Raw genomic sequence first — 27,769 nt, 5'->3', positions numbered from 1 at the left:
GTGCAACCAGACAAGAAACAGTTTGAGAAGGTGGTCTAATCAGTTCTGTGTTGTTCCTGCCCGACATTGTGTCTCAGTTGAAACACCATCACTAGCAGAGTCCGCATCAAGGTCATTTGTCACAAGCAGCTCGTATGGCAGCATCAGGTGGCAAATCCAGAGTAAGTAATGTCACCTATCAGTGTGTGAACTTCATCATTTCATGCCTTCTTTCAAGCTTATATGAATGTCCCAGATTGTGAATATTATTATACTCTTAATGTGACTCATTTTGGAATTTACTTCCCTAAAAATCATATTCTGGACATTCTTTCTGAAACTAAGGCTCTGAAGGTCTTTGTCAGTCAAATGAGAAAAATAAAAACTTTCACTAAACCAAATACATCATTGGAAAGGTCTTTATCTGGAGAATAACATCTCAGCCCTGCTGGGTCTGGTATGTTTGTTGTTGCTTTCATTATTAGCCTGTTATGTCAATAAGCAGGACTGAAGAGTCAGCTGATTGGAGTGTGTTATGAAGCAGTGCAGACTGAGCAGGACACGCTTTTATTAATAACATTCACAGTATCACACCCTCAGGAAGACATTAGTGGATAATTCCCAAATTTTCCTCCTTCCTCATGATTTAATTATCCAGTTGAAATGACTAAAGCTGTCCCCTCCTCTGCACACAGATCTGCTGGTGTCTCCAGTTTACTGAAGACCTGGTCATATCCATCAGTAGCTTATTATTTTGATGCTGCTGAAGTTTGCTGAGTGAGGACAACGTTGATCAATCCTTCGACCGTTTCACCGTATAAATGAGAAATAATGCAGCTCCAGAGCCATCCATCTTCATCATCATCTCTGAAAGCCTAATGAAATAATGTAAAGACCTGATTGATGACATGACATACGACACGGGGCTTTATCGCAGGTGAAACTTCATCAATCCTGGCAGCTCGTCTCTTCTTCATCTTGAAGAATCCAGCACATCTCAAAGAAAACATCACTGATGAAGATGAACAAAATCTGACTTCTAAAATAACAATTCAAACTTACATCAACCTTTCTGACAGAACTCTTTTTTTTCCACTCAAAGTATCTCCTGAAGGTAAACCTGGTGATGAATCTAGAGAAAACATGCAGTGGTGAATGTAGAAAAACTCCTCTGGTGACAGGCAGTATTAAAGCAACAGATCCAGGTCCAGGAACATTTTCCTTCAGTCTTCTTGACAGTCACCAGAGTAATTAAAGATACTGAGCTTGTATTCTAACCACAGCTGGTGAAGAATGTCCAAAATATAACATGTAGTAAATCACCAGCTGGAGGTGGAGGTCTGTCCTACGGTCCAGATGTCTGGTGCTGGGATATGCTGCCACTCTACTGATCCGATGAAATGTTAATCCTTCTAACATTCAGCTCTGCAGCAAATCCACGAGCCTTCTGGTAAAAGAAGAGGGAGAGCTCCCGGTCTACTATGAAATTGTGGTAAATAGTGGCCAAGCGGGTGCACAGCTGCAGCTGAGACCTCTTGTCACCCAGATCCATGGCTGCAGCCAGAGCCAGGTGGTAGTACCCAGCAGCATCAAACGGGTCCTGCAGATGGAGAAGACCATTACCACCAGTGACATGATTTTTTTTTACTGGATTTCTGTTCTGTATTCTAAAACCGCCTTTTCCCACCTACGTAATATTCTTAGAATGAGAAACATCCTGTCTCAGAGCGATGCAGAAAAACTAGTCCATGGATTTGTTGATTTCTGACTGAACGACTATAATTCCTGATTATTATTCTGTCACAGAAATGTTCTGACAAGTCTCCATCTGATAAAAAATGATGCTGTGAGGGTTTTGGTGAGAATTATTACAAGATATTTCTCCAGTTTTATGTTCTATTCCACTGCAAAAACAATCTAGTTTAATTAGGGCTATCAGATAATGAAAAATTTTAATCAGATTAATCACAGCTTACACATTAATTACTCATGATTATTCACCATTCGCGACTATGCCTGAAATTTTTTACTGTATTATATCAACAGAAAGAGCCGATACTACAAATATTTAGTGTTATACCATGGTCTGGGTGGATACTCGATTCTGATTGGCTGGGTTAGGGTGTCCATTAAAAAGTGATAATGGACACCTATAAAAGAAGTTCCAGTCAAATAGACTTATTGTTTTAAATTATTGCACTGACTGAACGATAGTTGGTAACCATGGCAACAGAAACTCAGACGCTGGGCTGCAGACACGCAATGTCTCCGTTAGTCCAGGAGAGACAAGAATGGAGCAACATTTTGTCGTCCTGCAACGTCCCAACCAGCAGCGGTCAGGGTCAGGGTCCACAAACGTTCATATCCGTCCTTCAAACGCCACTATGGACATGCCAGTATCTTTATAAAATGTCACAATCAACGGAAATGTTGTATTTAATTTTAAATAGGTCGTCGCCTGTCTTTCTCTTTTGATTACCTTACTTACATACTTGCTTGATACAGAGTGAATGGTGGATAAAATTATAAAAACAATTTAGGATAGACTTACTAGCTTGATACACATTTAATGATCAGAGTGAATGGTGGGTAATATTTCTTTCAATAAAAACAATGTAGGAAACTTTGATTGTTTGAAACAAAATGCTGCATCATCCTCTGGACACACACAAGCTGTAAGAGCTGCACCCGCCCTCTGCAGTGTGTGTGTCACGTAACATAACTGCGTCCGACTGAGCTGCAGGTTCTGTGTCAGAGCTGGTTACCTTGGCAACGCTTCACAACAAAATAGTCCACTCAGCCGCTTCTTGTGAAAAACGTACCATTTTAACGGTAAAAACAACATTAACAATTTATTAAATTTTTTTTCTTTCATAAGTGACCATGGTATAAGAGGGATGATGCCCTTCGAGGTGTCATTATCATAAATTAATGGACTACGTAGAGGCAACCGTCCGACGTGAAGCGGAGGACGGTTCACGCCGTCATCCATTAATTTATGATAAGACACCTCGAAGGGCATCATCCCTTACTTAGCTGACCTTCTCTTGGGTAAAAATCAGAATTCCAAGGGTCAGTAAATGCAGCATGTAATGTACTTCTATATGTTGTTCTGCATCATCTCTAACATGCTCTAGATCATAATTCAGAATTCATATATCATCATCTCACCAGCCGTCTCCATGGTGATCATTTCTGTCCTAAAACCAGCAGATGTGACGACTGAAGTTAAACAGCCAACATTGATAAAGAAACTCTGATAAAACTGATGATCTGAATAAAAACACATTTTTCCTTTTATCATTGAAGTGTGAGTGTGTGTGGAGCAGTGATAAAAGTCCTACAGCAGCATCACCCAAAGTAAACACCTGCTGATAAAATACATCATTGGCTTTTGTTTTACAATGTTTTCTTCACTTTTTCACAAACAAAGATGACCAGAGAGCCACTAGAGCAGACAGGTTGGTGCAAACACAAGAAGTCTTCTTTTTTTTTTTATTTGGGGAAAGTGTGGGTGTGAACCCTCTCATCGGAAAAAGAGTGGGTGTTAAATCACCCACATCTTCCATGAGAGCGATGGTCATGGGTTGCTCCATCAACGTTATTTTTTATTCTCAAATCCATCCATAGAGCCGGCTTGTTCTGTCTCCACATCCCGCCGTCATAACAGAGAAATGATGCATGTATGGAGCTCGTCATGCAATAAAAATACTAATGCAGTTAATTACATAAATGTGTTACTAATGTTAACATGTTATTTTTAATATAAAAAACAAACTTATTATAAAATACACACTAAAATCCAGTGAAATAATCTGCCAGTAAAATAAGATAATTATACTTAGTAAGATTTCCAGAAATGAGAAAACATTTCTAGAGTTCAGACAAGTGAGAAATATCTTAAAGAAGTGGTGAAACACTCATTTCAAGTCCTTTATTAAGCATCAAACCGCCAAACTATCCTGTCAAAGCTTCTTTTAGTATTTCTGTCTCACTTTGAGAGAAAAGATCTGAAAACGAGAGAAACTAAATAAAAAGATTTTTCTGTATTCATGAAGTACTATTAATGGGTTTTCCTTTACTTAAAAATGAAACAAACATTTAAAATAAAAAAACTCAATAATTTGGATTAGATTTACATTAAGTCCTTTTTTTCATCCACTGGTAGTAAACTACATGCATTACTACAGCTTCTGTGGCAAAGTGACAGAAATACGGCAACACCATGACAATCTACACCAGCGGCCTCCCCAACCACCTTGTCTCCATTCATGACAAAGCGGGAGTCTAACCATCAACCTTCCAGTTAGTTAGTGGATTATCTGCTCTACCATCCGAGCCAGGCTCACTGTACTCGCAATTCTAGCACATCAGTGTCTGAGTAGCAAATACATTCAAGAACTAAGCATATGGACACTTACAACACCCATCAGTGTGTGGAGAATAAACCAATCAAACTGCAGCACTGTCCAACAGACGGCGTGAAGGCACATAAGGAGAGAGATGGGCTTTTCCCACTCTCTTTGTCACTAAGCAAGGAAAAAGGAACTAAAGAGATAATCTTGCAAGTTTCTGAATGAAATTATTTTCTGAATATTATCTGTAAAGTAGACTAATGTGAAGTGGTTTCATGCCATTATAAAATTAAAGAGAAGTGTAATGCAGTAATTTGACACAGGATATTGAAAAAAAGGCTTCATGCTGCCACCTACTGTCTGCTTGAAGTTAGTGTTTTGATGCTGTGAATAAAATGATAACACCTGTACCTTCAGATCACAGAAGATGATGTCTCCCAGTGTCTGGTACACCTTCACATAATACAGCGTTTCCTCATCAAACTGCAGAGGTGTTGGACAGAGACTGAGAGCCTTCAGGTAATAGTGTTCAGCCAGTTCAGGCTGCTGCAGACAGCGGTACAGAGAGGCCAGTCGGTGGTACGATACTCGCTCATTTAGACGCTCGCCTGCAAAGAGAAAACACAAATAATGACATGAAACTTTTCAAACTGTTGGCATGTGTGTAACATCAGTGCAATTTGAAGCATGTTTGTAATGTCTGTACTGACTATTGGTTAAAAAGTGTAAAAGTTTAGTTCACAGCGGCAACAGCAAAAATGTGGCAGATCCACAAGTCAAAAGTTGGAACAGAGTTGGAAGGAGTAAAGGACATCTGTCAGTCAAATAAAATCAATTTGGAAATCAGTTTGATTGCTCTGTGTAATAAAAATGTGTTCCATCTTGATTTCATACTGCTATGCCATTTTTAACATCACCATCAGGACACAGGGCCTGGGAAGTGGAATGGAAGCTGTAGTTGTGTAATCTAACTACAAAAAGGTAATTAGGCTTATGTCAGGGAATATTCATTTTACTGCAACCTACATAAACTGGTCACAGATCAGGGCTATAGGTCCAGAAACAGATGGTACTGGATGATTAGAGCTAAATAAATAAAGGTTCGGCCTTCTCATGTGAACCCTGTTGACCTAGAGCACAGTGAGCGGTCTTCATTTGTGGGGTGATCAACTTCTCTGTGTGGACAAGAAACCCTGCCCAAAGCAGCTGACTGACAGCAGGGATGCCAGGAAATAAATAGCAATAAATAAATAAATAGAGAAAAGAATAAGGAAATAAAGAGGGAAATGAATAGAGACAAGTACACGAATAAAAAACTTATTTGAAAATAAATGAAAAAATATAAAAATATTATTTGTTCATGTATTTGTCTATGTATTTCTTAGTTTTTTTTCCTTATTTTCCAGATATATATTTTTCATGGCACTCATTCCATACTTTACTTATTCCTAGAACTATTCCAATTCAGGGTTGCGGAGAATCTGGAGTCCATCCCAGCAAAAGCAGGCGAGAGGCAGCCATGCAGCCTATTCCTAGAACTACTTCACTGATTCCTAGGACTACGTTACTCATTTTTAGGATCACCAATTCCTTGGACAACTTTACTCATTCCTGGGACTGCTTTACTTATTCTTGTATTCCTCATAGGAACCCTCCACGCTGGCACCATTTCCTGCTTGGTCTGCAGGGTTGTTGCCGTGGGGACGACTGTGGTCTGGGTGGATAAGTAGAGTGCACTGCAGCCCAGATGACTGCGATGTGGCCCCCAGCCAGTAAACCTGGGTTGTCCCCGTGGGGTGGGCCTCTGGGTCATGGTAGCTCCTAATGTGGATGGATCCCCAAGATATTGTTTTCTCACAGTAACGTCAAGCCAGATGATATTCTGTCAAGAGTTGGGGGGGTTGCTGTATGTGTGTGTGAGAAAGAGTAGGTGTGGATTTTTAGTTGATGATTTGATTTGATTCTTAAGACTACTAATTTCTATTACTCCTTACCTAGAATTACCTTACTCATTCCTAGTACTACTTTACTCATTCCTAGTACTACTTTACTCATTCCTAGAACTACTTTACTCATTCCGAGGACTACGGTACTAATGGTAGTACTTTACTAATTGCTAGATGAATTGGACTGCCATCTTCTGGTTTTCACTGAAAGTAACATGGCTTTCTTTAGAAGATAACCACTGACATGTTCAGGTGAATGTACTCTGAGACAGTAACACATATGTTGAACTTGACACTTCTGTAGTATTCTCACATGTATCAGATTTCTTTTTTAGACCATTGTTATACATACAGCCCTTGTAGTTGTGAAAATATACTTAATTTATTTTGGGTTTATTTATACATTTCAGACAGGAGGTGGTTAAAAGTAGATTTCATCGAGAATAGATTCAAATAAATAGCAGATAATGCAAAGTGTCCCAACGTTATTTCCCTCACGGAAAATTTAAACTACGGTATTTTAATTAATTTCTTTCATCCAAAAATGATTCTCAGTTAAAATGGTTTTTAATTCTATTCCTGGTCTTCCAGAAACCATCAGTTCAATAGACTGAACACACGCCAGATCTGTTCCCTCAACCGCGGCTACATTACTCCATAGATGTCCAAGTCACTTGAAACTCCCAGATCCACCTGCTGAAGCTCATGGTTCCCTAATCTCACAGAGCGACTTTGGGCTCCCAACAAGGAGCAGCTTGTAACCTGAGGGTTGCCGGTTCGATCCTCAGCCAAGTCAAGTTCATGTCGAGGTGTCCTTGGGCAAAACACCAAACCCCTAGTTGCTCCTGATGAGTCGTGGTTGAGCACCTTGCATGGCAGCTTCCGCCATCGTGAATGTGTGTATGAATGGGTGAATGTGATGTATAATGTAAAGCGCTTTAAGTATTGTTCCAGGTAGAGTAAAGCGCTGTATAAATACAGACCTTTTACCATTTACCCAATTCTGGTTGAGAAAATGTTCTAGCTGTCACATAGAGGTCTGTGAATAGCTCTCGTGGAATAGTAGACCAGAGTGGTGGCACTCTAAAAAAGAGTTTCAGAAAGTCAGCTCCTACTACTTAGCCTCCCTGGGAAAGTTTACTCCAGGGTGCTGGAAAGGAGGCTATGACAGACTGTCAAACCTCAGATTCAGGAGGAGCAGTTTAGTTTTTGTGCAGGTCCTGAAACAACAGACCAGATCTTTACCTGCAGATACTGAAGGGTTCATTCAGTCTACATGTGGATCATGTAGACATGTCCGACTTCACCAGGGCTGCCCATTGTCATTTAGGATCTCAAACTGTAGTCAGGGAGAGGAGGGGGTCTGGTTTAAAGGACTCAGGGTAACATCTCTGCTTCTTGTAGATGATGTTGTTATGTTGGCTTCCTAAAACAAATGCCCTGTAGCTTACACAGCTGAATATGAAGCAGCTGGGATTAAATTAGCTCGTCCAAGTCAGAGGATCCAGTGCACCCTGTGGGTTAGGAATGAATCCCTGCCTCAAGCAGAGTTCAAGTATCTCACAGGAAATGGACAGAAGGATTAGTGTGATCTTTCTGCCTTGAATCTTGAACCTTTCTTAAAGATATATCCTTCAGGCCAATCAGTGCATAATATAAAAGGCAGCATTACTGATGGTGATTACTGATAAGAGCACACGGGTCACCTGCATATCTGCTACAAATTCCCTGTAAGTTGTAGAATACGGCTAGTTAAAGCTACATTTTACATGGTGTAAATAATTGGTAACACTGTGTTAGAAGATGAGTTATAAATTAAACATAAATAAATTCTGTTTGGTGATTTCAGAGAACCAGAAATTGCTCTGCTCTGCTCTGAGCTGACAACAGACTGCCAGCACAGACCAGGATGAAGCATTTCTGTCCTGCAACACTAACTTAACATTCATAATCACATGTTAAAGCAATGTTCAGCAGCCCACACTGAGGAAATATTTCATACCCAGGGAGATGCTGATGTCCGCTGCAGTCTTAGCAAACTCTACAGCTTCTGCATACAGCTTGAGAAAGAACATGAGTTCAGTCAGTTTATTACACAACCTCAGCCTGGTACGAGCACTGCTGCTCTTCACTGCGATGGGCAGAGCACGATCCTGCATGGGGAAAACACGGATACAGAGCACATTAAGATTTATGGAGCCTTATTAAAACACTTCTTTTTCCCAGTTTAGTCTACCATTCAAACCAGTAACCACATCATGCTAGTATAAAAATGACACGTCCTATTGTTTTACCCTGTAGAAGGTAATGGCCTTGTCTCGGTCCTGGCAGCTGTTAAAAAAAATGTCTCCTGCATCTTCCAGAAGTTTCAGGATGAAGCTAGTATCTCCAGTGCTGAGAGAAACTTCCTGGGCTGCCTGAAATTAAAAAAAAAAAAAAAAAAAAAGCTTGAATAAATGTTTTTTTTTTTAATAATTTCAGTAACTCAAAGGTTTCGTTTGCAATCACGGAACTAATGAAGCTGTTCCCAACCTGAACATGGATGTCCACCAGCTCGGTTTGGCCGAGTAGTTGGTAGATCCTGCCTGCCTTCAACCAGCCATATGCTTCTTTCTCCTTGCAGCCCAGGTCAATGAAAATAGCCAGACTGCTCTTAGTGTAGTCCAGAGCAGTTCGGTAAACCCTGAAAACATTCAGACATGTTGATCTGTAGCCAAAGTAGTTCAGGTCCGATATTTGTCACATATTTGAGACTGCAGAGGAAGAAGAATCCGAAGCTGTAAAACTAAAGTTTGATTTTTATGTCTTTTTGTTTTACACCCCCCAGGTCCATAAACATCTGTAATCTGCAACTTCTTTACAATTTTACTTTCAGGAACATTCTTATAAAATTGTTCCACAATGTTTAGATTATTAAATGTTTCAGTTTCAACATCTGATATGGTTTTTATGTTCTACTGGAAAAAATGTGGACTGATGAGATTCTGGCTTTATTTACATTTTACTCAGTGGTTAAAAAGGCAACTTTGAAATGACTCCTTCTCACATTTACTTTAAAATGAATGTAACTGTAAAATGACCACTTTTAAAAGTTGTTAAAAACAGTGTTCTTATTTAAATATTTAGGTTATTCAGACTCATACACACACCTATCTGTGTTCAGACTGAGGTAAAGTTGACTAATGACTTCCAGCATGTCTCCCTCCTTTCTTTTGTCTCCAGTACTTCTGAACAACTGGACCTGGTGCTGGTTGTAGATGATACACTGGGCCTGGTCTGGACTCTCATGGCCATACAGATGACACAGATGTCTGCATGCTTTAAGCTGACCTGGAAAAGAGTGACCAATTTAACACAGGACATAAAACTAAAGCTAACCCTGCAGACGGTGTGATACTCACTTTCTAACAGGTTGGCTCTGATAGCCAAAAGTAGAGCCCACTCATAGCATCCTCTTCCATAGTCCAGTTGCTGCTGTATCACATAGAGTTGTCCCAGCTCCAGCATCACTGTGATGAAGTTCTCATCACAACCTTCATTACTGATCTCGGAGAAGAGCTGCACAGCCTCAGTCAGATACCTCAGAGCTAATCCTTTAGCCCCAGCCTTCAAACACAGCAACCCTTCATGGACATGAAACTCCACAAAGTCACATCACAGAACTGGAACCAGTAATCTGAAAGTGATGGAAATCCAGTCTTACCCAAGTTAGCCCGAGCTACAGCCCAGTTTGGCATGTCTTCATTCTCCTTACAGATTTCAGCAGCAGCCTGGTAGCTCTCTGCTGCCCCCCGGTGGTCCCCCACACATCGAAGAGCCACACCTCGCATGTTCAGAACCATCCCTGTAGTTAATGCAACGCATTCACCATCATCATCATCGCATCATATAGTGTAGGCTGCTTTCACTGTTTACCAATCTGTTCATTCATCTCCACAAAAATGATGACATTTCTAAAGTTTGTACAGAAAACAGAACATATATGAAAGTTTTGTTTCCTAAAATAAAATGAAATGAAAAGATTTTAGATTTTATGTAGGTTTTCTTCCACCTGAGAGAAGTCACATGGCCCAGAAGTTGTTTCTTTCCCATGTCCATCATGATAAACTTTCCTAAACCCAATTTCCCATTTGGTTTAGGAAAGTAAAGCAGGAAAAACTGACAAAGTCTCACTGACCTTCCTGAGGGGATCTGCAGTGTCCAGACATGGATGCTAGAATCGAGTCAAGGATATCCAAAGCAGTGTCAGGCTGGTTGTTGTTGATATGAAGCCATGCAAACCAGATGAGAGCACCGTTCATCTCGGAAGGTGGGACCGGGACCTGGTCTGAAGATGGACTGTTGTTGATGAGAGACAGCATGTGGTTTATCGCCTGGTCAACCCGTCTGTGTTTGTAAAGGAGCTGGCAGAGAGAAAGGGTGAGCTGATGACTCAACACATGCTGGAGGACACTTTCTCCTCCTTGGTCCATAGTAACAGAGAGGACTTTCTGGAAATATGGAGCCACTTGAGGAAGAAGAGAGGTTTCCTTTCCATGTCCGTCCATGCTGTCCAAAACAAGCATCATGCTTCCGAGGCAGTGGGGCAGAGTAAGGGATGGCTGCAGAGACGCTCTCTTCGCTGAGCCAACACTAAGGTGGTAAAGCTGCAGTTTGCTGTAAAGTTGTCCCAGAGTCAGGTATCCAGAACTTGGAGCAACGCTCCAAGTTTTCTGAGCTTCACACCCAATAGCAAGCAGCCTCTCCAGGTACGGGACAACAAGATCGGCCTCGTCACAGTTCCAGTGATGTCTGGCGAGCAGGTAACACGCCCGAGCCTCGACTTGCTTCTGTTGACAGAGAACGGCTTTCTTCAGGATGTATTTCAGAACAGAAGTATCCCCTAAGCTTTTCACACAGTCCAGGATTCCCATGAGCAGGGCAGCGAGTCGCTCTGCTACAGCAAAGAAACTTTCTTTGTTCTTCTGTAAAATATAAACAGCAGCCAGGTGGGAGAAGATTCCAGCCAATAGCCGGAAGTCGGTGAAGCCTTCCCGAGGAACGCCAAGGGCCTCTTCAAAGTAAACCCGGGCCTGGCTGAACTTTGACTTCCCAGCACACAGTTTACCCAAAAGAAAGCACAAACGAGTCTGTGTCCAGAACAGACATCTCTTCCTGGCGGTTTCCCTGGCAACGCCCAGAAAAGTGACCAGCTCATCCTCATCAGAGTAACCGGTGAAGATGGAGTAGAGCGCCGGTCCATACAGGAGACCAAACTCCTCTCTATAATCCTGTCTTTCCAGAAAGGAGAAGAGAGGAAGAAAGTTCTCTGTGTTGTTGTTTCCATCTGAAACCTGGTGAACGCTGAAACAAGGCGAGCTTCCAATTCTCGAGTCCTCCACCTTCTCTTTGGTGTCAGAGGAATTTGGTGATGAACGTTCAGCCTGAGAGAGAATCCTCCGAATATTCTCCTTCAGCTCCATCTGCTGATGATTGGTGTTGCAATAAGAACTAACTGAAGAGGAAAATCAAGAGAAAAAACTCAGACATGTTGGCACACTCAGAAAGATAAAAAAATGATCAGATTCTTACGAGATGTTTTCTTTTCACAGTTTAGGGAAGCGATCATGTCTGAAATCAAACAGAAGAAAAAAAAAAGTCAAATGAAAATCATAAAATAAATCAGCATCTTCATAAATACTGCAAAAAGAAAAAAAAAAAAACTCCAAAGAGGCAAGAAAACCTCCAGACAGACATGGAAAACTCCAGAGATGCAAAGAAAACTGCAGAGACAGAAGGAAAAATTCCAAAACTCGAGTCAGAGACATGGAAAAGTCTAGAGAAAGACAAAAACGTCTCCAGAAAGAGACAAGGAAAAAGCCAAAGAGAAACAACAAAACTCCAAAGAGAGACATGGTGAAGAGTAAAATCTCATTATTCTTTTTCCAATGCATTTATCATTCATATGTACTTTTAGTGATTAATACACTCTGTACCTGTGTGCCAGTAATTTTCCTCTCTGTGAGCCATTACTGCGTAATCAGTACCTTCAGTAAGTTTCCACCGAAACTTATCATGTCAAGGTCAACTGCACGTGGCAGCCAGTCTTTGAGCCAGAAAACATGAAAGGAGCACACAGAGAAAATTCTCCTTTGTTTGTCAGTGTGTATAAAATTTTGTAATTTCTGCTCTTGGCTCAGTTGAGTTGATGTGGGGACCTCATGTGCTCATCTGAGCCTCGGCTAAGCAATATTCTGCATGACACAAATAAATAGTTAAACTTGAGGAGTAATATTTTGTCTTGACTTTTCTTCTAGAAGCCAGCCTGAACACTGCTTATTTTTTCCAATGGAAACTCCAAACAAAGACAAGGAAACTTCCAGAAAGAAACAAGGAAATCTCCTCAGAGTAAAAAGGAAAACTCCAGAGACACATGGAAAATTCCAGAAAGAGACAAGGAAAACTCCAAAGAGAGGCATAGAAAACTCTAGAAAGGCCAGCAGAAGCTGGAAAATTTACCCAGTTTGTAGTTCTGAGTCTGACCAAAGTCATTCTCTGATTTCTTCTTTAACTTATCCATAGCTTCTTCTATGATTTCGTCCTCTAGCTGGCTGGAGAACATCCACTCCTCTCCATCCAAAAAGATATCTGCTGAGCTGGATCAAATGGAGGGATAGCGTCATAATGAATGAGACCTGACTAGTTATTTAATGTTTGCTTTGTTAAAACAGCTGTGAGAGAAGTGAATAAAACACTCACTCCAAGGTTTCAGCGGACGGTTTTACCAAGGTTGTCTTTACCAGACCAATTTCTCCTGTTGACTCCTTCCGGCCAGTAAACCAATCAAAGCAAGACACCAGAAGTCCAACAATGATGATGCGATCACCAGGAACCAGACTCAGCTCATCTGGGCCCTCAGCAACATACTCCACTATGGCCAGACATGTTCCTCTGGCTGAACAGAGCAGAAGATCAATTTTAGTGGATATATTATTGTTACCCATTCTACTTTCCTTGGTTAAGGGTTAGGGTTAGCAATCTTATCTTTAGCAATCTTTCTGTCCTTAAATCCTGGATACTCCACACCACTCACAAAATCCAAATCTGCCTTCAGGAGGTGAAATCTAGAATGGCTAATAGCTGTGTTCGGTTAAATGACAGAAAGGCAGAGGTGGTTATACTGTATATGACATCCATAATTCCTCATTAGGTTTCAAAAACCTCTTAGAGCAACTGGAATATGTTGAGGGCTGGACCGGTTCAATGTTTATTAAAAACTTATTAAAATGACTTTATTGCACATATTGAACCTGGAACTAGCATAGTCTATTAGTTATTGCCTACAAAACAGCATTAATCATGAAATGAAATCATTGAATGAAAATGAAAAAATAAAGTCTGTTCTAATCTATTGCATTTATTTGTTATGGCTCCTTATGCATTTTTTTCAAAGTGATTTCAAATGAAAAATCTTTCTACAGAACAGCCAAGAAGTCATAGTTCATAGTGAAAGTTATAGAATCTAATACAGCTGCCAACCTGTGATTCCACAATATGAAATTAGATGAGCAATTTTACTGTCATCATAATCTCTGGTTCATATTCAACATTGGTGCCTAAGAGCCCATTTATGCTCCCTTACATACGTAAATAGCGACGTCCATTTCAAATGTTGTCATATGTCACCATCCTTATATTTCCATGCGTGTTTTCTGCTGCCATGGTTGTTAGGTCAGTTCCTCCACTAATGGGCAGTACTAAATTCAGAGTTCACTCTGTGATTGGCCACCTGTCCATGTGGGCCAATCCAAACAAAGCAGTGCCGTGGGCAGAGCTGGGACTGAGCACTGAGAGCTAGGCACGCAACAAAATGAAAAAAAGGCTCTCACTCGATGCGAGCAGACTCTTCTAATTCACTACAAAGCATCGATCTCAAATCATGGAACATATTTGGAGGAACACTACAACAGCAGCCTCCTACACCTGGTTAATCCCTGTTTTCACACACCTAATCTGCCGCCGGTGACCCAAAATGACACTTATCATCCCATTCGTGGTACTTAAAGGGTAAAGGCTAAAGGACAGCAGTTTGAACGACTCTAAAAGAAGACCGGCCTTATAGTGCATATGGACATGTATTATAATCATGTTTGTCATTACAATGACTGTACCATACAAGCTAAATCTACATACTACTCAGTTCCACTACTGGTTTAATCAGTTCCAATGTTGGTGCCTCTAAGGCCCTGTTCTCTCGGTTCACAAATCCTACACAACCTCCCAATTCACTTCCTCCATGCATGTATTCTACTGCTGTCTGTAATACCCTCATATATTTTTTTTTCTGACAAAAAACAAAACAAAACAAAACAAAAAAATCCACCGTCTGTTTACTCTCCATACCCACCCAAATTCAAATTCATGGCCCCTCTTATCACACATAATTTACTCTTTTCTCATCACTGGAATTGTTTCCTCACCCCTCAAAACAGCTGCTGTCACTCCAATTCTAAAGAAACCTGGTGCTGAATTCTACTAACCTCAATAACCTTTGTCCAATTTCCAATCTTCCATTCCTTTCAAAATGTCTTAAAGGTCCCATATTATACACTTTATTCCCAATCTGAGACCATTCATTAATATCTAAATGAAATATTTCCGCCATGGTATGGACAAATCGACCCTCAGTTTGAGTGCAGCGGCTTCTCTTCACCTCCCTCTTTTTAGCAGCTTCAGAAATGTGCCGTTTATGGTGGGCGGAACCCTGGTGGAGCAGCTCAGCTGTTGGCTCCGCCCATCGCATCGCCCGTCATGAGGTGATTGACAGGTTAATATATTTTCAAGCTATCAGACTAATAAGGCCGAAACGATAAAATAACTGCCAGCTCTTACCTCTCCAGCTGTGTCACGGACAGTTGGTATTGAACCTGGCTTCAGCTTCAAACGGTTGGCGAAGCCTGCTTTCCATGCCCCCATGTTGTGGAAACAGTCCTCTTTGAAATGCTGGCCACAGACATGCAAAACCTTTGGAAGTTTTCCGGGTACATTTCCTCCAAAAATAAAATTAATCCACTCAGTCCTCGTGGGTTCAGTGGATGGAAGTAAAAAAACGTTTTCGTGTTCATTTATGCAGCCACAAACAGAACAGTGCTTCTGTCGCTTAGCCATGTCCGCTAACGAGGGTTGCCGAAGAGGGAAAAACACTGGGAGCTAGGTGATTTTTAGAGGGCGGGCTTTGAGAGCCGGTAGACGGGTCCATCGCTCTGTGGGGAGTGGTTATTGTCCCTTATGACGTCATAACGTACACGCTTTCAAACAAGCTCATTTCAGCGCTTACTTCCCTAGAGGTGGAGCAGGGGGGAGAGAGAGCGCCTGAAAGAGTTTCACACTTACGGGTCTCCTACACATGTGGGGGGACCAGTATGACTGTTCCAAAACCATTAAAAAGTGAATTTTGCATAATATGGGACCTTTAAGAAAACTGCTGCTTCTCAGCTCCATATCCATCTAACCCACAATAATCTTTATGAACCATTCCAGTCCAGCTTCAGTCATCTTCACTCTACTGTAACAGCTTTACTCAAAATTACAAATGATCTCCTCCTTGCTGTTGACCCTGGTCTGTTATCCATTGTCCTCTTCCTCCTCCTCCTCCTCCTCAATCTGAGTGTGACATTCAACCATATTTCATCCACCATTCTTCTGGACAGACTTCTTAGTATTGGCATCGCATATACACCCTTCAACTGGTTTAAATCTCATCTCTCTGGCTGAAATCATCCACCTCTTATTTACTCCCAGTCACCAGGTGTGCCCAGGGTTCTGTCCTGGGGCCTCTGCTGTTCATTATTTACATAATCCCCCTTGGCCATATCGCTAGGAAATATCAGATCAACTTCCACTGCTACGCTGATGACACCCAGCTCTACCTCTCCTCCAAACCTGATCCCACCTTCATCTCTTGTTGATCATCTTAATGAAATAAAGACTGGTTCACTTTCAATGTTCTCAAATTAAACAGTGATAAAACATAAATGTTACTTATAGGTACTAAATCCCCTCAAAGCAAATCCCCCAGTTTCACAACTTTCATTGATAATTCTGCCATCTCTCCCTCCTCCCAGGCTAACAGTTTGGGTGTCATCCTCGATAGCACATTGTCCTTCACATCTCATATTAACAACATAACCCGGTCAGCTTAATTTCATATTTGTAACATTAACCATCTTCGCCCCTCCCTCACACCACTTCCATTCTGGTTTCCAGTCTTGTCACCTCTCAGCTCGACTACTGGAACTCCCTTCTGTTTGGTCCCCACAGAAAAATCTTCCATAACCTTCAGCTGGTACAGAATTCATCAGGGTGCATCATCACCAGGACCCCATCAACCAATCACATCACACACGTCCTGCAGCATCCCACTGGCTTCCCATCACATACCACATTCATTCCAAAATATTACAACCTGCCTACAAGACTATCCACAACCTCACCCCTCCTTACCTTTCCGACCTCATTGACATTTCCATACCTGCTTGCACCCTCTGATCCTCTTCTTCCACCCATCTCACTGCCCCCTCTGCTTGCCTCACTACCATGGGGGGCAGAGCATTCAACCGCTCTGCTTCCAATTATAGAATTAACCTCCACAATACTGATTCATTCCCACTTTTTAAATCAAAACTACCCATCTGTTTAAACTCTGATACTCCCTGTAACCAATTGCTCTGTATGTTTTTAGCTTAAAATGTCCTGTTTTATTGTATTTTAATTGATAATATTATTATTATTATTATTGTTATTATTATTATTTATTGTTGTGCTCTATGTTGTGTACACAACATTCCTCAACTGTGTAAAATGTAAACGTTTCCTCATGATTCCTTCTAATTCTCTGACTTTTTTGATGAAATTATACACTGTACATGTTAGGGGTTGATTTTGAAATTGTTCTACAATACTTTGGACCCACTTAGTCATAGATTGATAAGCCTCTGTCCATCTTTACATCTCAAAGTCTCTGTCTCTCCAAAATGCTGCTTTTTTACTCATGTTACTGACATGTTGCCAATTAACCTAATTAGTTGTCAAATACTCCTTCAGTTTCTATTTATTCCATTTGCTTTTTCTAGCTTTTTGTTGCCAACAGATCAAAAATTAGCAAATATTTTCCGTGAAATGGTAAAATGTCTCAGTTTCAACATCTGATATGTTGTTTATCTTAGACCTTTAGGGTCAAAACAGTTCCGATCACTGAATGATGTTCAAATACTCCAGGAAAAACTGAAGTATAAAATTAAAAACACCAACCAAACTGCAGAGGGAAATCACAGGCAGGTTTCCCATCACCAACCAGAATGCTGTCTGGACAGGATTTAAGGAACCATCTGTGAAAACATGGTACCAGTCACAATTATCTGTATGAGACTACAAGGAGACCTCAGCAGCCTTCATGAAGATGACTCACTGATGAAAAGGAATGACTGGTTCCAAAGCAAGTCTGGGTGTGGTGCCCCGGGCTCCATCAGCAAGGCAGAGGACGGTCCACCCTGAGCCCAGAAAGGGAGGTTCAAACTGGGCAATGTCTCCCTGCTCCAGGTACAGGTCTCCTCCAGAGGTGGAGCTGTCAAACATCTGGCTGGAAGTACAACTTGCAAACAATGAACCTGAAAGCACAGAGACAGAAATCTGTCTGAAAATTATTTATTATAAAATGTTTTGTTTCAGTTCCAAACACTAGAGTTCACCAGCTACCTTCTTGCATGAGGACACCATTGTAGATAAGGTGAAGAGTTTCTTCCTGAATGGAGACCTCAATGGTGATGTCCTCCTCCAGAAAACTGAGCCACACCACCGGGTCAAACAGGATGTTCTCCAAACAGTGACCAACAAAACCTGAAGGAGGGGAGGACAAGCAGAAGGCTAATGGAAAGTTTGGGAAGTTCTAAAATATATTTGACAGATATTGAGAGAAATAGATCAATAAATATCATTTTCAGTTCTGTGCAAATATTTTAGGATCATCAAGTCAGACTGTAAACCTCCCACTTTATCAGGACCACCTTCTTGTACCACGTTGGACCCCCTTTGTCCTCCAGAACGGTCCTAATTCTTGGTGTCATAAATTCAACAAAGTGTTGGACACCTTTCCTCAGAGAGATTTTGCTACATGTACATGGTAGCATCACAGAGGTAATGTAGATTTATCGACTATACATATGAGAATCTCCTGTTCCACCACATCCCAAAGCTGCTCTACTGGATTGAGATCTGGTGACTGTGGAGGCCAGTGAACTCATCGTCATGTTCTAGAAAGCAGGTGGAGATGATCTGAGCTTTGTGACATGGTGCATTATCCTGCTGGAAGCAGCATCAGAAGATGCTCCACTGTGGTTATAAAGGGATGGACATGGTCAGCAACAATACCCAGTCTGAAGGAGAAGGAGATACTGTTGATCCATGCTTAAAGATCAAATGTGTTGTTTGAGGATTTGTCAGGTTGTCACACCTATCATGTAATATGTGGTGAATTTCCAGATTTCCTCAAATGTTTGAAAGGTGACATAAATGGCTTTGTCTTCACTGCTGATTGAGACGAGATGAGTGGACAACTCCTACAAAAACAAAGAAAGAGTCTCATTAAATCACAAAATACAATGATAAATATCTATCTATGTGGTTATTGTGGAAATTAGTCCTGACTTTTACACAAATAGCAGATCTTTACACTCAGCAGGAATTCTTTGTATAATTCCAGAAAACTAGCCCAAATGCACAGGAACAAAGCAGCTTTCCCTCACTCATGGAGATGTGGATGTTTTTACAGATGATGTATGACATGTATGAGATTTACCGTGAGCAGACTGTTGACCTCAGTGCTGTCAGCCTGGAGAAGACATAGTTTCCCTCTCAGCATCTCCTGGGACGCCTCATCAGCAGGAAGATGATTGGGACCTCTTACCACGTCCAGCAGCACAGGCAGCACTGAACAGACAATGACTTCCACTTAGACCAGGGAACAGCATTTAGTTTCACTACTATCTAAAGATGGATGCTCCATCAGTTTGCTGCCAGATTACTGATTCTGACAGTGAATCAGTAACACAAATATCTGCATTTTACAAATATTGATTTTTAATTATATTTTACCTCCATTAATGCATCCCATCATGCTTCCTGATTATGTGAGAAACTCAAATCTAATTACCAGCATAAAGGAAATATATAAATAAATATAAATTAAGTATAGAATGCATTAAAGGTCCCATCCATCCATCCCTCCATCCATACATCCATACATCCATTGTCTTATCCAGAGTTGGGTCGCGGGGGCAACCGACTAAGCAGGGAAATTCAAACTTCCCTCTCCCCGGCCACATTCAACAGCTTATCCGGGGGGATCCCGAGGCGTTCCCAGACCAGCCGAGAGATGTAGTCTGTCCAGCGTGTCCTCACCAGGGAGGCGTACAGGAGGCATCCTCACCAGATGCCCGAGCCACCTCATCTGGCTCCTCTCGATGTGGAGGAGCAGCGGTTCTACTCTGAGCCCCTCCCGGATCACCAAGCTTCTCATCCTATCCCTAAAGGAGAGCCCGGCCACCCTGCGGAGAAAACTAATTTCGGCCATTTGTATTTGCGATCTTGTTCTTTCAGTCACTAGACACAGCTCGTGACCATAGGTGAGGGTAGGAACGTAAACAGATTGGTAAATCGAGAGCTTTGCCTTTTGGCTCAACTCTTTCTCCACTAAGACAGCCCTACAGCATCCAGAGCCTTAAGGAACTCTGGGTGGACCTCATCCACCCCAGGGGCCTCAGCCCCAGAAATGGGAGAGCCAACACCAGGGTCCCCAGACTCTGCTTATTCATCGGAAGACGTGCTTGTGGGATCGAGAAGGTCTTCGAAGTATTCCCTCCACCGCCTCACAACGTCCCTAGTTGAGGTCAGCAGCTGGCTGCCTCAACAACAGAGAACACAGCCCACTTGGACTCAATGTCCCCGGGACATGGTTGAAGCTCTGCCAGAGATGGGAGTTGAAACTCTTTCTGACGGGGACTCCGCCAGATGTTACCAGCTAGCCTGAGGGACGGGTCAATGGAAGTATCCACTACAGCGGGTAGTGGTTATTTCCCTTTGTGAGCTCACAAAGGGAAAGATCTCAGATTCACCTGTTTGAGGACACGTTTGCTAAGAAGTGGAGCAAGCAAGTGAGAGAGGAGACTATGAAGACACATGACTGTTAGAAAACCTTTTGAAGGTGAATTTTGCACAGTATGGGACCTTTAATAAATTAACAAACTGAAAAAAAATCATCAATAAATTAATTAAATAAAATAATAAATAATAATAATAAAAGAATAAATAAATAAACTTTTCAGATCGTAAAACCAGACTTGTGCTATGCGATGTGGTAGTTTAATCTCAGAGGAAGGTGCCCTTCCTGTTAATGTTTAATGGAAAACCTGAGTGGAGCAGTTTCTGCTACTGAAACTGCTGGAATGAAGGTTTTCAGCCCTTCAGTGAAGCTCTAAATTGTGTATTGTGTGATTTTATATCAACAAACATGAAACCTCATCTGGCTTTCACTGGTGGGGTCTATCCCCTCCCTGTCGGCCTCCTTCCAACCACTCACCTGCTTTTCCATTAACCTAAGAGCTGTGTGTGAAATACTTTATGTATTATGAAATTGGGATTTTTTCAGTTTAACAGCTGGAATGTGAAAATGTGTAAATAACCATCCTTTCTGCCTCTGGTCCACCGCTGCTGATTAAAATCCTGCTGATGTCCAACAAACTCAGACGCTCAGACTCGAGGCTTAATAAGTGACTTCTGATAGGTTCAAAGTTTAAATCAGAAGTTGTTTCCTCACATGACTTTCACTGAACTGCTCAGGTGAGTCAGGCCAGAGATAAACAGCAGCTTCTCACAAGAAATTCATAATTCTAAGTAATTTGTAAACTGTATTGAGTAAATGAGACTTTAACAGTCATTATAAACAGTCATCACATTCTGGACTTGGTCTATACCTTAAAGCTGTATAACTATTTAATCAGTAGGCTAATGTTTCCCATGCTGTGCACTAAAATGTGTTCTTTACTGGACAGGTGAAAATGCTATAGGCTACTTATTTTTCTCTTTTGGAGGCTGTAAAAGTGGCTTCATGTAACAGAACCTTGAACACAATCATGCTTAGCTAATGCAAGTAAACAGACATTTAGCAGTTTGAAAAAGTTTTATTCACTGATTTTTTAATGTTTTCATTGATCTCTTAGCGTGACGTTTATATTTTCAGGTGCACAAAGTAAAGAATTGTGACTTTCAGTTACCAAACATGGCCTATTATCCAAATTAAAAATGAATGAAAATGAAGAAAACATTAATCATGGGCACATATATGCTACTTATTGAGAATTGTATTCATACCTCAGCCGGAGTCTGTTTAACAACGTTGAGGCTATTAACTGCCTCCGTGATCCTCTTCCATGTAGCATTTGTGTGCACGCCTTTGACTCCGGTTTTTAGGTTTCCAAACAGCACCTCTTTATTTTTTTCCACCTCATAAGTGAGGCGTTTGATCTCGACCTCAGAAAGGTTTCTTTTTTGGTAGAATGTCTCCTCTCCATGGTTTGACCTCACTGTGCAAAGCCTCTGAACCACGAATAATTAAGGGTGTAACTAGGGCCGGGCGATTAATCGATAAAATCGATAAATCGAATTTTCCATTTCTGGAGATTTATTTTTTTGAAAATCGGAATTTTTTTTCATAGTTAGCAGCAGACTTCGCCCTCCCTCCACACCAGAACGGTGTTTGTCTGACAGATTTTCATTAAAGTGACCCTTCACTCATGCCTGGGATTTAGCTGTGCGTATAACTGCAGTGAGAAATGCTGCTCTCTATGAGATGCAGAAATCAACTTAACCCACAAACCCTAGTTAAGAGACAACCTTCATCAGGGGAATTATTTCTGCAGTGGATCCTGTATGATAAGGATCCAGATGGAAAGAGATTGTGTCGCATATTTCAGTGTAAGATATGAAGTCGTTTATATGGTGGAAGAGCTATGACATTATATGCTTTATTTTTGCTGGCATTCATCTATATAAACGAATGATTTCTTTTAATAAGTTTATTTATGTTTTGTAAAAGAAAAGGAAAAGAAATCGATTAAAATCGGAAATGCAATTGTAATACTAACAAAATTATTCCCCCCTAATATTTCCCTTAAATGGTTCAGTCCACCTGCTCCATCAGCTGTGGAGCTCAGCGCCACAGACAGTGAGTGGATGCTAAGACGGCAGGATGCCTCAAAAATCGGGAAGTGTAAAAAGAAAAGAAAAAAAGCTGAGACTGGAGAGAGAATACAGTACGTCACCCAGTTCTTTCAGAGGCGAGGTGGTCAGTTAGTTCGTCTGATAAAAAATTGTGGTACATCAGCTTGTTGTCTCTTCTTGTCCATAAAAGCTAGCTCACATTGCTCCCCATATTAGCTCATATTTCTGAAGAAAACTCTGGATTTTAGTCATGTCACCATTGTTTTAGTCAAATAACAAATAATCAACGCAGGTAAATGATTAGCAAGCTGCTCTGCTAAAAAAAAAAAAAAGCATGTTCCAAACAGATACAAGAACAGCCGAAGCAGATGCACACCCCCCTCCCCGATATCTAGATATCAGAAGATTTACTAACAACACCCATATAGCAGTCTACAGCTCTGGAGATAAATTAGACTTCATGTGTTGCTACATGAGGGAGACAACGACGTGGAGGATCGGTAGTCAGATCAGTTTTCCCTGACATTTTTGGTGAAACCACTGAAAACACCTTTAAGTAAAACAAAATAGTGGGAGGCCACCAGAAATAATGATTGTGATGATATTACACATGACATTACATCATTGAAGATACTATATAATAGAACAGCTGACAGAATAGAAAGCTGGACTTCAGGACTTGATGAGTGATTTTCCAGGGAGAAAGCTCCACGTTGGGCTCTTGCTGAAAAAGGCTGAGCAAGGACAGTGATGGTGAATGAGACTGCAAGAGCATGACTCAGCAATAGTGCACCTTTACCACTCCTGGATATCTTATTACACAAAGTTCTACCTTTTGTAAATGTGATTGTTTAACTTTAAAGACGCTCCCAGCCATTATTTGGCTGTAAATCTCCACAGTGGTTTGCTTGTTAATGTATTGAAATGAGTTGATATAATACAATAAACCATGTGAGGTCCTGCTATTTTATATTTCTGAGCCTACCTAATTTATTTTACCATTTGCTTCTGATTTTATATATTTATCTATTTTTATTTATTATTTTTTGTTGCCTCTTGTTCAATCATAATGTTCAATAATAACGCTCACAATACAATAAATCCTTAAAAAACGAGGGGCCATTTTGTTTTTGATGGTGTTTTAGCTGAGATTTGATTTGTTTCTCCACAGATTATAAATGCATTTCATTGTCATGGAAGAGGTTTTTTTATATTTAAGTTTTGTATTTTATGTAATTGATCTTGAGCAAATTTGTTGTTTAAGTATTTAAAAAAAAGTGAAGGGCTTTGAAATATGAAGTATCCATCTTGCAGCAAATAATCCATTTTATATGAACTTCATTGTATTTTTATTGCTTCCCCCACCAAGTATCAAAAAAACCCAAAAAAAACAAAAAAAAAAAGAGAAAAGGCCACTCACAGCCAAATATCAGAAGAATTTTGGTCAGAGCTTGCTCATTTCAATGGAAAATATCATGTTTAAATTCATTGAGGACATTTGGCTTGAAGTGCCTTGTTAGATACTTTATTACATCTGTCCAGAAATCCCATCATACTGCATCACCAGGCTGTTGGAGAAACTATGGATCTCAAGAAGCTGATCATTTCCACCTGTTCTGGGCCTTTCTGGCCACATACTAAAAGTATATAGTACTTTTGGCTATATTTTGCAAGGGAACTAATTTCAATTGGAGTGAACTTCTTTTGGGGTTGGTTAAATCAGTGAAGGGAAGGGAGGGAGGAGAGGGAGAGGAGAGGAGAGGAGTTGGGGGATGTCGGAGCAGAGAAAGTTGTGAGAAACTGCCTGTTGAGTGGTGAATGTTTTGCTACAAGCTTTAGCAATAAACACCACACAGCAACTCCAGAGTGGAAGAGGGTCCAGCCCTTCTTGAGGACAGTGGTTCCAGAGCCCAGGCTGTGCATCGAGGTGAGTCCAACTATATCTACCCGAAACCGCTCAACCTTGCGCACCAGCTCAGGCTCCTTCCCCACAAGAGAGGTGACATTCTACGTCCCTAGAGCTAGCTTCTGCAGACGAGAATCTGACAGCCAGGGTCCCCGCCTTCGGCCGCTGCCCAGCTCAAACTACGCCCGACCCCTATGCTGCAGGTGGTAAGCCCTTTTCAGAACGCTGTGAGATCAGAATATAATTTTGCATTTGTATTTTACGATATATCAGAATTTTAAAAAACTCCATTACAACACACTTCAGAACTTTAGGCTTTTGATGGGCTATAAAAATTTAAATTAGTTACTTCCAAGTGTGTCTGACGGAGTTGACACAAATCAGGTTCAAATGGGATAAAGGGATTTTTTTAAACCTACACATATACATACACACACACAGACACACATATATTTATCAGAACCAGGAAGAAAAAACCTCCATTACAATTGCAAAATTTCTTTTGACCTGGCAGCTGTGCCTCATCTTTCTGTGGTAGGTCATATTAGAATGTAATCACTTGAAAAAAAATCAGCAGCCCTCAGTTTTATTGCCATTGACTGATTACAGCAGAGTTGATTACAGCAGAGGTGTGTAAAATGTGTGATTATTTTCTGACTGAAGCTGCTGTAAGATAGCTGAGGCATCAAACAGTCCCTGAAAACTGAACCTTTACATCATCTCTGAACTTAGTGCACTGGAAGAGAAACTAAAAGTAAGAAGTCACCTGTTGGGAAGTTTTCTTCACATGCTGACAAAGGTTTCTTTAAACTTGTAGCATCTCTGGAGAAACCGTACACTGTTAACAGAGTTAAGGAACATTGTAAAATTTATGTACAAAACAACACCTGGAAAGATTTTAAAAAATGCTTTACTTATATGTTTAGTTCAGAAAAAGCTAATATTTCCACTCTAAATGAAAAATAAATTAAAAAATAACTATAAAAAATAAAAAAACAAAAAAACAAAGAGAACACCATCTACACATGCACGAGAAGCCATCTTCGCAAGCCCTCAGGCAGCACTGCATTAAAACCAGAAATGATTCTCTACCAGAAATCCCTGCATGGACTCAGGAAGACTTCCAGAAATTACTCTCTGTGAACACAGTTCACCCTGAAATACACAAATGTAGGTTAAAGATCTAACATGCAAAGAAGAAGCCACAGGATCCAGACACACCGCCATCTTCTCTGGAGCAAAGCTCATTTAAAATGGTCGGAAGCAAAGTGAAAAACTGTTCTGTGGTCAGATGGATGAAAATGTGAAATTCTTTCTGGAAACCATGGAAGCCGTGTCCTGCAGACTGGGATACACTTGCTCTTAGCAGCGTGTCCACGTATGTATCATGGCCGCCACGCGTTATAGCATTTGTTTAGCATGTAGGCCGCTCATGTTGACATAAGGTTATGTGTCATGCACGAGTTGCAATATCGACTTGAATGCTAGTGGTGTTCAAGCGAACAAGACCATGAACACAAGGTAACTACAATGGCGGGTGGTGTTGAAGACTGTCTCTCAGTTATTAAGTATATCCCAGCCCTAATGAGGAGAGGGAGCATCCAGCTCATCAGTGGACAGTTAGAAATCCTGCACCTCTGATGGTATGCGGCTGCATTAGAGCCTATGGCGTGGGCAGCTTCCACATCTGTGAAGCTCCATCAATGCTGAAAAGTACATGGAGGTTTTAGAGCAACATCTGCTCCCATCCAGACAACGTCTCTTTCAGGGAAGGCCTTGCAGATTTCAGCAAGACAGTGCTGAACCACATCCTGCATCCATCACAACAGCATGGCTTCACAGGAGAGTCTGGGTGCTGAACTGGCCTGCCTGCAGTCCTTTCATCAATAAAAGACATTTGGAGCATCATGAAAGCAAAAACCCAGCAATCCAGGACTGTAGTGCAGCTAAAATCCTGTATCAGACCAGAATGGGACAACAATCCTCTCCTAAAACTCCAGCAACTGGTTTCCTCACTTCCTAGACGTTTACAGACAGTTAAAAGAAGGGGGAATGCTACACAATGGTTAAAAAAATCACCCTGGAACTTTTTTTGCAGTGTTGCTGCCATCGGATTCGAAATAAACTACAACTTTCCATGAAATGGTAAACTTTCAGTTTCAACATCTGATATGTTGTTGATGCTCTATTGGAAATAAAATGTGAGTTGATGAGAGTTGGAAATCATATAATTCTGTTTTTATTTACATTTTACACAGTCAAAACTTTTTGAGAAACTGGGGTTGTAAACGTGGCATAAGTGGATTATAATAAAATTAACTTTGGCAAAAGAAATAAAAACATAATCAGACTTTTGAAAAGAAATTTTAAATTAGATCAGACGAATCATCTCTAACCCATTTGTGTGTGTGTGTGTGTGCGTGTGTGTGTGTGTGATGTGACGGTGTTACCGGAGCTGCTCTGTCGGCGGGGTTTCTCCGGCACGTGCCGCCGCTGCTGTCGCTGCTGCTGGCCGTCCGCAGACGTCTGTCTTCGGTATGAGACGCAGCCAGAGTCCCGGGAAAACCTGAGCGACATTTCCAGTTGTGGCTTAGCTGACTCTCAGATATGTCTCCGATCAGAGCAACAAAACTATATGACCCAGCGGTTAATACGGCGTCCGTCCCTTCAAAATACATGTCGTGCGCAGGTCGGAGACAGGGGCGAATCTAGAAAATATCTGATGGGGGGCCAGGCAGAGAGAAGGCTGATATATGCTTGAAATGCTTAAAAAATGTCTAGAGAGGTAGGTTAGGTAGGGGGTTTACAATTTATGTTATATTTATGTTATAATTATTAATACCATTGTTCTTTGTTATGAAGAAAATATTATAAAATATTTGATCACGAAAAAAATGTCTAGATTTAGGAAATATTTAACTTGTTGAACTAAAGCTGTGATCTGATGTAGTCTAATATTCATAAAACAAGACTTAAAATGTATTTTACTGCAAACATTGATATTTACAAATAATTTTGTTACTGATGATCAATGACATCTGGTCAATTCAATTCGGGCCATCTGCCTGGACCGGTTGAGGGTGGAGAGGACAGGTAAGATGGGTAAACAAGCAGCTTAACTCTACCTGCTGAGGGAGAAGAAGAAGAGAAATACAAATTAATGAAAACAAAAATGTCAGATATTTCTACATGGAGAGTAAAGAAAGCATAGAGTAGCCCAGTGCATTGTGGGTAATCCCCCAGCAGCCTCGGCCTGTAGCAGCAAAACTAAACGGATGTATTAGGGTCACTAAAGGCCCATTTATGCTTGACACAGAAGATGGATACGCAGA

The 27,769-nt window shown here is 41.0% G+C and overlaps 1 protein-coding gene across 1 annotated transcript; it reads right to left on the bottom strand.

Moving 5' to 3' along the window:
* Positions 1–1,166: 1,166 nt before the first annotated feature.
* Positions 1,167–27,073, bottom strand: LOC121639519 (SH3 domain and tetratricopeptide repeat-containing protein 1). Its single transcript, XM_041984823.1, has 19 exons — positions 26,888–27,073; positions 25,204–25,275; positions 19,113–19,243; positions 18,768–18,873; positions 18,014–18,154; positions 17,727–17,925; positions 17,570–17,646; positions 13,019–13,214; positions 12,779–12,915; positions 11,852–11,890; positions 10,458–11,774; positions 9,984–10,124; positions 9,682–9,903; positions 9,430–9,610; positions 8,813–8,963; positions 8,575–8,697; positions 8,283–8,433; positions 4,746–4,942; positions 1,167–1,579 (listed from the first exon to the last, which is right to left on the bottom strand). The coding sequence occupies exons 1-19, from the start codon at positions 27,012–27,014 to the stop codon at positions 1,364–1,366; spliced, it is 3,924 nt and encodes a 1,307-aa protein (XP_041840757.1). The 5' UTR covers positions 27,015–27,073; the 3' UTR covers positions 1,167–1,363.
* Between the last annotated feature and the right edge of the window lie 696 nt (positions 27,074–27,769).

The sequence above is a fragment of the Melanotaenia boesemani genome, chromosome 5 (assembly GCF_017639745.1).
Source record: "Melanotaenia boesemani isolate fMelBoe1 chromosome 5, fMelBoe1.pri, whole genome shotgun sequence".
Taxonomy (NCBI): domain Eukaryota; kingdom Metazoa; phylum Chordata; class Actinopteri; order Atheriniformes; family Melanotaeniidae; genus Melanotaenia; species Melanotaenia boesemani.
The sequence above is the reverse complement of the archived record's forward strand: the minus strand, read 5'-3'. Positions and strand labels throughout refer to the sequence as shown.